This window comes from Echinops telfairi, unplaced genomic scaffold (genome assembly GCF_000313985.2).
Source record: "Echinops telfairi isolate 266 unplaced genomic scaffold, ASM31398v2 ScPeMD7_7469;HRSCAF=8507_0, whole genome shotgun sequence".
In the NCBI taxonomy this organism is placed as follows: Eukaryota; Metazoa; Chordata; class Mammalia; order Afrosoricida; family Tenrecidae; genus Echinops; species Echinops telfairi.
In genome coordinates this window covers 37,227,840-37,241,978 of record NW_022111372.1, presented here as the reverse complement: position 1 = coordinate 37,241,978, position 14,139 = coordinate 37,227,840, and the positions used below count along the sequence as shown (strand labels likewise).

General features: G+C 50.3%; 1 protein-coding gene across 1 annotated transcript in view; it reads right to left on the bottom strand.

Moving 5' to 3' along the window:
- RRP1B (ribosomal RNA processing 1B) overlaps nucleotides 1–13,271 on the bottom strand; it is a 27,995-nt gene extending 14,724 nt beyond the window's left edge. The window contains exons 1-8 of the mRNA XM_045284618.1: nucleotides 13,104–13,271; nucleotides 6,516–6,598; nucleotides 4,861–4,918; nucleotides 3,677–3,762; nucleotides 3,041–3,102; nucleotides 2,356–2,485; nucleotides 1,677–1,741; nucleotides 1,054–1,235 (exon numbers count right to left, since the gene is read on the bottom strand). Coding sequence (XP_045140553.1) covers nucleotides 1,054–1,235; nucleotides 1,677–1,741; nucleotides 2,356–2,485; nucleotides 3,041–3,102; nucleotides 3,677–3,762; nucleotides 4,861–4,918; nucleotides 6,516–6,598; nucleotides 13,104–13,233 — 796 coding nt within the window. The 5' untranslated portion in view covers nucleotides 13,234–13,271. The remainder of the gene's footprint in view (nucleotides 1–1,053; nucleotides 1,236–1,676; nucleotides 1,742–2,355; nucleotides 2,486–3,040; nucleotides 3,103–3,676; nucleotides 3,763–4,860; nucleotides 4,919–6,515; nucleotides 6,599–13,103) is intronic.
- Nucleotides 13,272–14,139: the final 868 nt, after the last annotated feature.

Here is a 14,139-nt window from a genome sequence, read left to right as displayed (position 1 = left end):
TTTTTTCCTGATTAAAAAAAATAAATATATGACCACTGTAGAAATCAACAGAAGCACATAGAACACAGAAAAGCAGACAATTCTATTACCCAGGGCTAACCATTAACATTTTTGCATATGCAAATTCAAAAAGTTTGCAGAAAAATGGCATTAATGTCTCAAAATCTTAAACAACTTATTGACCTATAATTCACACACCACACAACTCAATGGTTTAAATATATTGAAAAGAACATCGTCACAACTGATTTAGGACGTTTTCTTCATTCCTGTACTCCTCGTTAGCTCCTCAGTTTGCCCCAGCCTTCCCTACCATTAACCCCAAGAAACTATTCTTCCAGTCACAGACTTACCTACCCTGGATCTCATGTCACGAAAATCATACTAAAATCCAAACTCACAAAACACCCACCAACCCGCAAAAAAAGATCCAAAAGAAAAGCAGAAATACTAGAAAATAATAAAAGCACAACAACTAGAACACGTTTGTCGCGACCCACAGGTTGAGAACCGCTGCCCTATCTGATGCTGAGCCCTGGGTTGCTGTACATCCACCCCTGCGGGCTGTGACTTCAAGGCCCCCTGACTGCAGGGCACTCCCCTGCGAACAATGACTACCCACAGAAAAAGAACGGGAGGAAGCCTCGCGGTCATTGGAGAGCCAGAGAGGCAAGGCGCACCCCTCTGGACAGTACTGTGTCTACAAGTCCTCATCAGGATACTGACAATACACCCAAACCCCTCAAACCAACAGCACCGGCACCCACAAAATCCTTGGAAGACCCCGAGAGGCAGAAGTGTGGCTGCTTGCGGTGTGATGGACTGAGGACTTCCCTGGAGGACACTGTTAGGGGTCGGGTGTCTGACTACACCTCTATTTTTTTTCTCCCCAATTGGGAGGGTGGTGGATGGCACAATTTTAAGACTCTGCTTCCTGTTACGATTCTAGGTTATTTTCAGGGATTCCATCATATGCATTAAAAAAGCAGTGTTGGGTTTGATGAAGATTTTACCTGGGGAAAAAAATCAGACCATCCAAGGAAACTCTTGTACCTGTCTTCTTTTTGCTGATTTTTCTCCACGTTGTCCCCTCGTTCTCAGCAATCTCTTCTTCAGACAGCTCCCCATCACCCCCTTTGGTTCTCTGCCCCTCCATCACCTCTTCAGGTATGAAAGGAGACTGATCCACGATGACGTCAAACACACCCCTGGCTATCGTCTGGACCAATGTCTGGCTGAAGGGGCAAACACAGCAGAGAGCAGGTCAGGACACATGGCCCGGCTGGGGTATTCAAAGGAGCGCCTTCAGACCAGGTCGGTGTGCCCTCCAGGTGAGAGAGCTCAAGTGCCCCTACGCATGCCCTACATGCTCGCCCACTTGTGCTGGCTGCTAGCGGCCAGCAATGAACTGCTGAGGGTTGAGGCGTGTGTGTGCGTGTGTGTGTAAGGGGAGGGGAGGGAAGTGGGAGGGTCTGCGTCCTGGAAGGACTGAGGTCAAACCCTGACACCGGGAGAGCCCTTTCCTTCCGGAAAGACTCCAATGTCTTGCTGGTGGGAACTGAGAAGGCGCAGCTTTCCTCCCTGGACCACCACCCGACCAGCATGCACCAGCCTGGCAGCAAGGTGCACTTCCCCACCATGAAGCACCAACGGACACAAGAGCACGATTCACTTACTCCTTAGACTTGGCAGCGATTTTGCAGAACGGATCAATAAACTTGAGATTCTGATCAGCCAGAAGCTGTAATATAGACGTACGACGAGCACGTAGTGAGAGAAAGGAAGAGACTTTTTCATTTTTTCCAACATGTCCTTGAACTAGGAACTCCTCCCACGTTCACCCAGGTAGACACAGCCAGAATCCTGGCTCTTTCCCGCAGTGCAGAACGCACTCTGCATGCTGACCCACGCAGAGCTGGCGCACGAGCCCGGCCGCCTGCAGCACTCCTGCCATGGGCTACCCTGGCCCAGCAGCTCAGAGAAAGGGACCCGGTCTGGACTCTCAGTGCACACAGGCCTGACTCTACAGAGGCATTCCACGCAGGTATTCTCGCAAGTGCAACACAAAGGCCCCTTACGTTAACGTAGCATGTAGACTTTATTTTAAAAAAGACCCATGCTCTGCAGAACACTTGGGGTAAGGGAGGAGAGGGAGTGAAAATGACCACAGCCCCCAATTTAGAAAAAAATGTATACTTTCCTTCAAGCTCTACGTCTGTTCATGTAAGAAAGGGGCTTCAAAAAGTCTGTGGGAAATGGAATTGGGAGTTCACAGAATTTCCCCCCGAAGGGCTGGAAGCCCCATTTAGCTGTGGCTTCACCACACTGTTAACAGGAGGTCGGATGTCCACTCACCTCTTTCCCTCCCACTTTAGATAATTCATCCAGGTAAATATCGATGAAGTGGAACTTCACTCCACTTGGAGCCTGGCCTTCAGGATGCAGGACCTCCTTCATTAAGACATCTAGAAAACGCTTGATTCCGCTATGGGGAAAACGTACCCAGGCCTGTTAGTGCGGGCACACCAGCATTTCTCCACGTGCATGTGTCAGTATTGTGTCCAATGGCAGGCGTACACAATCATCCATACAAAACAGCCAGTTAGAAATGCCAGGGAGGGCCACAGAGGTGGAACGAACCCTCGAACTTATCACCCGAAGATCATCTTTAAACCTTAAGCCAAAACCACCCCCTGAAGTTCTCTTCAAAACAAACAGTGATTCAGCTTAACTAGCAAAGACTGTCTGCCTTGGGCACTCTGCTCTTTGAAGATCTATCCAAATTGACCGCAGCAATGTGAACGGTTAGATGGGAAACTTTTGTGAGTTCATGTTAACGAGGAAGGGGCAACTCAGAAGGCTGTACAACTTGAACGATCTAATCAAGGTCACTGAGTGGGCATGTACAAATTGTGAAATGCTGCTTTGTAGAATTTGAACAACAAAACCCAAACAAATGAACATTTTAGCTCATCAGTTGAAAAACACTGTTACCCCCAAAGTTTAATAGCCATCAGATGCTAAGACAAAGTTTGCTGACCTTTCTTCCCAGCCACTTTGCTTCAAGACTTCAAAAGACTGCCTTAGGACCAGGCGCATCAGCTGCGAAGAAAGGGTTCTGGTTACAAACGGGAGAAGAACAATGGCCCTGGGGTGCCCTGCGTACCAGAGGGGATAACACCCACCATAATCCTGTGCACCTTCTAGGACAGGGTCTTCAGTGAGGACCCAGGATCCCTGGTGGCAGAGTGGCTGAAGGGCCTGCCTGCCAAGTGGAGGCCCAGGGGTTTGAACCCACTGGCTGTTTCAGAGGGGAAAGCCGTGTCTGTCTGGGTGTATAGCCTTGGAAACACAACAGGGCAGTCCCCCTATGGAGTGGGAAACCAACTCAATGGCAACGAGGTTGGTCAGTTTGGTTTGAGACCTCCAAGCCCACTTCCCCATGAGAACCGAGGGCCAGGAGAGGAAGCGCAGCAGTGTCCCTGTGCTGCCTACCCACGCCTCCTACCTGGGACTTGCCCTACCCACGCCTCCTACCTGGGACTTGGCCTACCCACGCCTCCTACCTGGGACTTGCTTGGCTTCATACATCAACCTTTTGTTCTCTAAACACTGAAAATTCTTTCCTCCACACGAGCTTTTCAAGTGAAACTTTGAAACTCGTCTCTGAACGTACCATGCAGTATTTGTCCAGGCACAGCTTGTCAATCCCCGCCCACTCTCGATTCATGGTTTGCCAAAAGGTCTGAAGGAACAGGTGCTCTGCAGGGGACACAGTTTTTGAGTGCTTGGCTTCCACGTTAGTGAGGTATCATACAGCAAGAAAATACCGACGAGGGAGACACCTTACTTATTATTTACTTTCCTTGGGAATCTAAGGCATCGAGACATGTTGGTCAGTAAATGAGCAGGCATGATAATTTCTTTCACAAGTAAACAAGAGCATATTATTACAGTAGCAGGATGCTCCTGCTCAGTGAGAATGCTCTGTGGAGCGTTTCTTTATCCAGTTAAGTCAGGCGTCTATTACCACCAAGATAGCTTCTGAAACGGAGGGCGCCTATAAGCCCCTTCCACCACACCCTGATCTGAGAACCAATCCCAAACCGCTCACTGTGATGAACATGTATACGGTCCGCTAACTGGTTTATTCTTCTTTTGGGGGGGGGGGGCGCCACAATTCATTTGGCAATCTACAAACCTATACCATAAGCTATCTGCAGAAATTGGCTCATTCTTGCTCTGCTGAAACCCCACTAACACTCTGAGAGCCACACAAAGTTCCAGAAACCAGTGGGATGGTCTCGTTCTGAGCATCACCAGGCAGAGCACACCTGGCCAGCTTTTTCTTCATTTGTTGGTAATCAGAGCCCAGCCATCTCAGAATTACCTTGATTCACTCATGTTGCCACCTGGTGATTCCTTCTGGTAAAGCGAAGCTACCTTATGGCTTTCCTACTGCTGTCCTCACATGGCTTGCACCCTGGGGAGGTACCGCCACCACAGGCACAAGTACACGGACCCTCGAAGGGCGGTTAGAGCCCAGAGCGCTACAGTTCTGGGGGACGTCATTTCTGAAAACAGTTCCCAGAAATCTCTGCCAAGTAGGAGAGAGTTCACTGGACACTCCTCCACCCTCGTATCAAGTCAGCATGCACGTTTGCACCGTTCCCTGTATCGGGGGTCAGTTGTCGCCCGCCACCCGTCTTCAGACGGTCCGCGCCGGGCTCACTGTGCTAAGACAGCACGCTGGGAAACAGCAATTCGGAAGGAGGGGATGCAGTGCTGGGGAGGCTTCCTAGAAAACGACCAAGTCCCACAGCAAGAAGTTGGGAAAGTCAAGAAACGGCCAAGACTTACGCGCCTCTGAGTTGTTAACGACATGGACAAGCTGCGATATCCGGTTCCCAAGCTCCTCCTGCGGGACAGGGGGAAACACTGGGATTAGGTGCAACACCCACCAGACCGCTCCATGGCCTGCGTCCTTGTCCTCCGCGCCACTTCCACTAAGCAGGAAGTAACGGGGTGTGAACGGCATCCACCATGAAATCCCTAAAAGTTGACAGACCGCTAAGTGAACTTCATTTGCCCCCAGAGTGGTTTATGCTGCATGTTGAAAAAGCATCTCTAGCCATCAGCTCCAGTGCTCTACGGCCAAAGTACAGCAGCAATCAGCCCCTTGCTTTAAAATATACTTAAATTGCGAAACTGTGAATCTATTCTAACACTTCAAAGACCCAGGAGACAGAAGTCTGTGGCTAGCCACGGGGGATTCTTGCTCTACAGGACTCGGCTCTCAGCTTGGTCCATGCGCGTTGGGAAGAAACGGTAATACAAAGGCGGGACTCACCTGTGGGGAGCTCGGGGTCTGGGTCTGCGAGGAGGCCTGCTGCAGGGAGGGTCTCACGGTGGCATCTCTTTCTGAGGCCACACCAGAGATGGCTCCACCACGCTAATTCTGGCCCGCCCTCCAGCCTCCAAGCGGTCTCTCTCATTTTACTGGCACCCCCGCCTTCAAAACGACATTCCCCGGCTCCGTTTTCTTCCCCCACTACAGCTGTTGGCTTGTTACTTTTCACTGTAGTTTAAAAATATTTTGCTCTGCTATCCTACTCAAAATATGTTTAGTGGAGTAGAAGCAATAAACTCAACCTCATGACTACACGGCTCCGTGGCAGTCGTGTGTCTGCATGTGTATATTTGTGTGTGTGTGTGTGAGAGAGAGAGAGAAGACTGCGTGTTAAGACCCAGAAAAGGGAGAATCTCCTTCCTGGTGTGCTCAAGGCAGAGTTCTCGATAGACTCCCAGAGTCTGCTGTGTGCAGCAGCAACAGAGCGCTGAACACACTAGGGAAAGAACTTCCATAGATGCCCAACTTAGCTCGGGGCTCAGTGGGTTCAGGAAGTGGGGCCAAACTTGCACCCTCCTGTGAACTCCCCTGAGCTCTGAGCCAGCAGCAGCCTGGGCTGCGAGGGCTTGGCTGTGCACGTTACACGAGGCAGGTCCCTGGTTACCCGACTGCGCTCTGGCAGAGGTGGGTGATCCTGGGGCCCTGGCATCCCCTCCCCTCCCCAGGATCTTGGACTAGACACTCTTCTGTGCTATTTCTTGACCACAAACAATTAATGAAAAAGAAACAAATGCACTAGAAGTCGGCTTGGCTTTCTGGCGTCTAAGTCAGAGCAGAGGGCGCACGCAAAACATTGTGCAGACTTATGAGAGGACTGAGGGAGCCCAGGTGACAATGCGGGCAAAGGTTGGGCTGCTAACCACAGGTCCACCAGCTCAAATACACTAGCTGCTTGGTGGAGGCGAGGCGAGGCGGCCTGTTTGCACAGATCACAGTCTGGGAAAGCCTAGGGCCAGCTGCCCCACTCTGTCCAGCGGGGTGACTGCGAGCTGGAGAGGACCTAACAGCAGCCAGCAACACATGAGAGGAGACAAAGGAGTTGACATCTGTTAATCTGTCCACGCCCCAACGCCGCCGCCGTGTGATGGAGGGAGGTGCACGTTACCTGTAGGAGAGGTTCACCCTGCACCCACATGCAGTAAAAGAGCCCTTTCCATATCTTCAAGAGCTCTTCTTGGCTGAAGCCTCCTGGGGGACAAGAACAACACATAAACCTAGTTTTTTTTAAATCATTTTACTGGGGGCTCATTCAACTCTTACCATAATCCATCCATACATCAATTGTATAAAGCACATTTGGACATTTGTTACCCTCAGCATTCTCAAAACATTTGCTCTCGAAACCTAGTTTTAAAGTCCACACATGTCCTCCCCGAGAGCTCAGGATGGCCACCCACAGTGGGCGTCTTACCCAGGTTCTCTTCCACCAGCGCCCTTTTCCCAAAGATGAAGCCCCACACCCTCCTTGTTGCTACACGCAAAGGAGGGTGGCAGGGCAGGTGGGCGGCGGCCTGTCCTCACGAATACGAGTGCTTGGGTTAGGGTGGGCTGGGCTGGGCGGCGGGGAGGTGGTAAGCAGAGAAGACAGATTCAAGAGTCTTAGGAGATGGCAGCCAAATACGATGGAGTCTTCCATGACTTCGGGTTTATCACCAAAGATATTTATAAAACAACTAAGAAAAGGAACAAATTGGGTATTTCACGAGTTCCAGGGATTTTTTTTAAAAAGGCCCAATGATGGGACTGTGCTTTTCACAAACCTCTCTCCTCTTCTGGAGCTCCACAGGACAGCGTGTGGGGAGGGCTGAGCAGGGGATTAACTCACAATCTGGGGGAAGGAGGTGGAGGCAGGAGTAGGGGCAGGCTGGAGACCAGGAAAACGGGCCCAGGGGCTGGCAAGTATGAAAGCTGAGTTAGGAGTGTAGTAACATATATTTGAAGTATTAAGTAAGAGATTGAAAAAAGGTGACATGCAATTGCCAAAATGTGACCGACCATCAAGTGTTTTACGAAAGTCCTCAGAAAGGCAGCTACCGCGGCGCAAACAGTGGTGAAGCTAAAGGCCATGGAGGGTTTACACTTTGTGAGGCTCAAGCCCTGGGCACCCTGGTGCTGGCTGAGCAGCTACTTAGAGGTGTCACCTCCACTGGGCACTCTACAGTGGGGGCAGGGTCTGAGCCAGCTCAGCAGTGGGCCTGGTGTAGGAGCTGGACCAATGACTCGCCTGCGGATGATGAGCTCTGTCTCACTAGCCTGGAAGGGCAGGCTAAGTCTAAGTGCAGAGCGAGGCGGAGCCCAGTACTGGGTCAGGACGGAGGCAAACTGCACTGTGGCTTATTGGTGAGCTGTCGCTGAGACACTGCCTCATCGGTTCGCCTCACGACTAGTGTGCTGGGAGGTTCTCCGGAGCTGTCATGGAAAGAGTCCTAACAACAGAAATTTTTTTCCCCCTTTTTAAATCATCAAGCGAACATTCTTCTATAGGCAATGGGGACTCCATGCAGGTTTTCAAAGGAAGCACTGTTGTCTGAGGGCTGTGGATCTTTCCAGACCTTTCTTGTGCATTTACACACTTAAAAGGATACCTGGAAGGCACCCTTGAGTGCAGCACCTAGGTGGCATCATGTTCTATTACACTGTATCCTGGCCTTTCTCCTCTTACAAATAGTACATTGTTGTCAGGTGCCACAGAGCTGATACCAATTTACAGCAAGCCTGCCGGACAGGGGCAAACTGCCCCTCAAGGTTTCCAAGGCTGGAATCTATGGACAGACAGCTATGCTTCTCTCCCATGGGGCAGCTGGTAAGTTCGCACAGCTGAAGCGGCAGAGCACTTTAACCACGGTGCCACCAAGGCTCCTAAACCATAAGAGAAGTGGAGCACGTACTTATGAGTAGATGCTCTTATAAATAGACCAGTCTATAAAACCAACTCTGAGTGGTGAGGGTATAGACCCATTATCTTTGGAGGGAGCCCCAGTGGCGGAATGGTTGAGTTGGGCTGTGGTCCACATGGTTGGCACCTCAAAACCACCAGCAGCTGCGTGGGAGAAAGACTGGGCTGCTTTCGACGCGCGTCACTCTAATAGTGACAGTCTCAGAAAGCTGCAGGGGCTGCCATGAGTCAGCCTCGCCAGGATGGCAGTAAGCGAGCTAGATGATCTTTGGATCACTCCTAAATACTGAAGGCCAAGGGATAATATGATGTGCTACATGCTGAGGCTTTTATAAACGGGAAGCAAAGTGACAGGGGTGACCTGGGACACAGGTAGGAAAGGGCGCCGAATGCAAACACACCTTTTGTTGCTTCATCCCTAGGGGAGGTAGCAAAATACTGGAGAGAGAAACAAGCCATGGCTGAGCCCTAACTCTGTGGTCTTAGACAAGTCTCAATTGCCTCGCCTGTAATATATGTAAAGGTTATGGAAAAAAATAAGAGCACATGCATGAAGCACTTTGAAAGAGTAAAAGTCTTATTCACCTGGTGGATATTATTATAACCATGGCTTCAGTTTCTCCTGAAGCTTTATCCCCCCCCTTCGTTTTAATAGCTATTTACTAACAGCTTATGTGTAACAATCACTTGTTTTCACCCAGGATTTAGTTGGCAAAAACAAGGTGCCAATCTTTGAAGAACTTAGAGCTACACGGATGGCTACGAGTAAAACAGAGAAATGCTCACGACTTAGGATCTTTTAAAAGCGGGAAAGTGGAAGCACATTATCTGAAGCGTATTTGTTTCAATGGCCTCTTAATTGGCTCTTTCTTCTTGGGGCCAGAGCTACAATTAGGTTTTGGACAATTACAGGTTTAGTTATTACAAAATGAACAATGTGAACGTGACAACGTAGAGCGAAGCACGGGCCGAGTAAACACCAAGAGAAGCTCTGAGATGAGAAAACCCAATAGCTAGTCTCACCATGAAGTGAACCACTTACATTCTAGCTGTACGTTCTGGCCCACCCCACCGTCACAACAGCTTTGGTGTGTCATACCACTGGGCCAGGATGATCCAAATCCTAACAGGCCAGGGCACGCACACAAGCACCCCTCACCTCTATCATCTCGGCGGAATTGAGCACATTGTTCATTTTAAGATGTATTGCCACTTCATGTGCCATCAAAAGGAAAGCGGTTTCGAGAGGAAAACGATCACAATGTTGGCTGCAAAATCAATAAAAACAGGTACTTTCCCCCTATGTCAATGCAGGAACACTTTGTTCTATTAAACTGGCATTCCATGATGCTCACCTTCCTGACACGATCACTGAAGACAAATGGGTGCATAAGCAAATGTGGTGAAGAAAGCTGATGGTGCCCAGCTATCAAAAGATACAGCGTCTGGGGTCTTAAAGGCTTGCAGGTAAACAAGCAGCCATCTAGCTCAGAAGCAACAAAGCCCACATGGAAGAAGCACACCAGCCTGTGTGATCCGGAGGTGTCGTAAGGGATCAGGTAGCAGGCATCAAAGAACAAAAAAATCATATCATAGTGATGAGGGAGTGCAGATTGGGGACCCAAGACCCATCTGTAGGCAACTGGAAATCCCCTTACAGAAGGGTTGCAGGGAGAAGAAGAGCCAGTCAGGATTCAGTGTGGCAATGATGAAAGATACAACTTTCCTCTAGTTCTTTAATGCTCTCCCCGCCCCCCACATGATCCCAATTCTACCTTACAAATGCGGCTAGATCAGAGGATGAATGAACAGGCAAGAGGAACCTCAAACCGAGGACAATGACCTTGCCATGCCTGCAAACGCCCAATGTCAAAAACCCAGAGTGACTGTTGGTCAGGTACTTGTGGTGGTACAGATAGATTCCTGCTGAGGGGCAGCTACATGGGCTACCTCATGTAGGTGGGAGAGCCCAGAGAGCGATGCAAAAAAATAGGTGTGCCACGAAGGTACAAATGACACGTCATTTCTAAGTGAAGATGTTGAAGTACAGGGGTGGTATTCAACCTGTCGATCAGATCACAGCCTGATGGTGCCTCCCTGTCAGAGTGGCCTTTTCATAAGGAGGGCCCTGGGACCTCCCCTCTCACTCTGCCTTCACCTTCCTCTTGGCTGACCCTGGTTGCCCACCAAACTGATCTTCCTGCAACATTGCATGTGGCTTTGTGAGTCTCAAGAGGGACTTATGGTCTAGTATTGGACTTATGGACTTGAGTTGGACTGGGCTGGGATATTTGATTTTTACTTCTTGATATAAAGCTCTTTTTTACACGAGTGTCACTGGATTTGTTTCTCAAGTCAACCTGGCCTAACACATGTGTTCTATTGCAATGGCAGCTACAGCTGAGTGTAATTCTACCCTGCCACCCTCGTGTCACCATGCACCGTAATGCACTGACTCAATGGCAACTGGCCATTGGGGTAGAGCCCTTTTTGCCCAGTGTCATTTACCATTGTGTTGCTGACATTTAGTAGGCAGAATTGTTCTTGGAAGGCCAGCGTGCCTGATGTGGGTAGGGAGGTGAACAGAAGGACTAGATAGGATGGGTCAAGCACTGGGGAGTGGGGCCAAGCTTGTGCTCCTGCAACAACACATCAGCACCTGGTAGGTCTTGGGCCAGGCCACCCAAGGGGTCTGAGCAACAGGCTCTATTTGGCTGACCACTTAGACCCATTCCACAGCCACACACGTAGTGTATCTGGACCTCAGGATGCACAGGGCTCCAGCTCCTCACATGCTCTTGGGCATGGCCAGGTCTTTGCACAGCTGGGCCTGCAAGAAAACAGATGGACCTGGCAGTGGCTTTTTTGGGGGTAGGGGAGATGGCACATTAACAGCCGAGTAAGGTGGAGTATAGCTAACTACGACAGCAGAGGCATGCTGGGTACTTCAGAATCATTAAGAAGTGGAGGTATGAGAGTTCAGGGAAAGCAGAAAGGGGGCACTCGCCTTCAATGAGTAAACAAGAGAATCAAGAGTAGAGGTGTGTTGCCCAGGAGGGACGACAAACAGCTTGTTGTCGAGCCGTAGTTAGGTGGGAGCCTAGAGGGGTTCTGAGTTTTAAGAAAGACAATGACATGATCACATTTGCTTTAGGAAGTTTATAAAGGTTGGCTTGCTGTTGGACGCAACAGCAAGGTACGTTGTGGAGGAAGTATATTAGCCCTGATGGGAAAGAAAGGGCCTGCGGTGAAGGGAAAGGAGCCCGGGTGACAAGAAGGTTAAGTGCTTACCTGCAAACCAAAAAAGGTTGGTAGTTCAAACCCACCAGCCACTCCAAGGAGTGATTCTGGAGCTAACTATGGCCAAGAGACACTGGGTGTGGCATTAGAAGAAACATGGGGCAGTGAGAACAGTCCAGGATAATACCGGGTCCAGCCACAGAGTATTAGCATGAGAGAGGACAGTGGGAAACAGCAACCAAAAAACACAGGAGCATCAGAAGAGAACTGTTGTGTTTTTTTTTTCTGGGGGAGGGGGCAGGAAAGAAAACCAAGTTAGTTTTGGGCATTCTGTGCCTGAAGGGCCTGAGACATCAGGGTGCCCAGCAAACAGGTCCTGTCTAAGATCCAAGTAGGAAAAGTCTGGATTGAGGAACCAGCAGTGCATATGGGATACCTGAGTTCAAGAGACCAGTGAAATCTGTTAGTGAGAGATCAGAAAGGAATTGAAGCCAGGATTTTCTGCCTTGATTCCACACCCTCCCCCATCATATGCATATGCGATTTCTCTTCAAAATAAAAGAAACGGAGCAAGTTAGTGAAGGGGCGGATGCTACCTGTTCTTTCAAGCTCGTCTTAAATGTATTTGTAGCTGCAGTAAATGAATCAGACAGTACCTTAGAGCAACATAAAATCTCCATTGCATATTGCAGTTCCCACTCTTGGGTTTACAAGAGCATATTTCGTAGCAGGCAAATGAATTTCCTCCGGCGGCCCCTGTGCAATTACAAGGTGAACTCCAAAGCCCTGTGTGATCTGGCCACTGCCTGCATTTCCAACTTCATCTCAGGACACCTTCACCTTCCCTTAACTTGCTCTCCTCCCCAACGATCCACTGTGTGTGGGTAGTGGCATTAAAGCAACGGGTAGGCTCAGCTCCTCTCCTGCCTCTCCATGACTGGGCTTCCTCTCTTCAGATCTCAAAACATTAGCCCAGAAAGAACTTCCAGGAACAGCCAGTGTAGGGGAGCCCTCTCCCTACTTTCCCCCTATCATAATAGCCTATTTCCATTTCTTTCACCACACTGCCACAAGTTCTATTTTATTTGTTCAACCCCCACCCCCCACCCCTGCAGCTTAAACTACAAGTTCTGGAGTGCCCTTCTCTCCCGTATCGTCGGCCCTTAAGGGTGTTGGCTAAAGGAAGGCAGCAGTCGAGGAAGGGAGCCGTGGGATAAACCTGGCCGTGTCTACTGATTCCAAGTGCAGGCTCGGAAATCAGATCTCGGTTACATCTCCGTTTCCACAGTGACTTGTAGTAAGTTACTGAACACTACTCGGCTCGTTTCCCCAAATGCAAGATGTGACCACACACAGTTAAGTAAGCGGTCAATGCAGTCACGGGCACGCCGAAGCACGCGATGGATGTCACGAATCACTGCCCTGAATGGAAATCGAAGCATCGTTCCTTCACTGGGCCCGGTTTCCTATGTCCACGCCCTTTGCCCGCGGGGTCCTTCCGGCCGCCACATGCTGCTCGCCCGCCATGTGCGAAACGAACTGACCGCAAGCGCCCACCTGCCTCTCCCTGTGTTTTCACGCTGATATACTGGCGCAGCTTCTTCACCGCCCGGTCTCGAATACTCTTCTCGTTGGAAGCCAGCCGCTGGGCAAACTGGATCTCGGCTGGCTGCATGGCGGGAGCCATCGCGCCAGCTGGAGCATCCCCAGCCACACAGCACCGATCTACTCCGACTCCAGCCGCAGGCAGCCGCGGTGCAGCCCGGGCCGCGACTGCGCAGAAGGCGCAGCGGGGGCCTGGCAATCCATCCACGCGCAGAGGCGCGCGCGGCCGGCGCGCGGGATGATGATGTCATAAAGGCGCGGCCCCGGGTTCGCAGTGCCTTCTGGGAGCGTGCGCCGCGGAGGCCGTTTTCTTGGCGCACCGCCCAGTGGTGGGGGGGTGAGGGTTGGGGTTGCGAGTTCTCCTCTTCACCCTTTGAGAGTCTTTAGATCGTCAAAACCCAAAAAGCGCCCAAGACTGTTGTCGGTGCGGTTAGCCAGGGTTGGTCTACGTCACTTAGCAAAAACCTCGTCAAGTCAGCACCCCCTAGGCTGTACTTGGCCCCGTGGAGCTGAGTTTGTAAGGGAGGTACCCTGGGCTGATTCTGAGCTGTGTTCTTTACGCAAGTGTAGTTCAGTGTGATGCAAACGGATGTCCTTAAACGAGCACCCATCAGACCTGACAAACATCCACACGTGCATATGTAGGATACGAAGAACGTTTCTTGTAAATTCAGGAGAAAAATAGTCTTAGTTGTGGTATAACTTTGGGTTCAGTTAGAAGCCGGAGCCCTAACACTTTGTGTATTCACTATGGGGCAAGTTAATGGGCCTGATGGATGACCTGTCGGAAATTTCGGTCATTTTAGTTGAAATAAGCGCTCAGCGGCTAACTAACGTCAACAGTTTGAATCTACCAGCGTCTCGCACCAGGGAGAAAGCTACAGGCGGCTGTTTCCTTCAAGACGTAGCCTTTGAAGCCTGCAGGGCAGTTCTACTCAGTCCTATAAGGTCACTGTGAGTCACATGGACTTGTTAATGGCAGTATTCT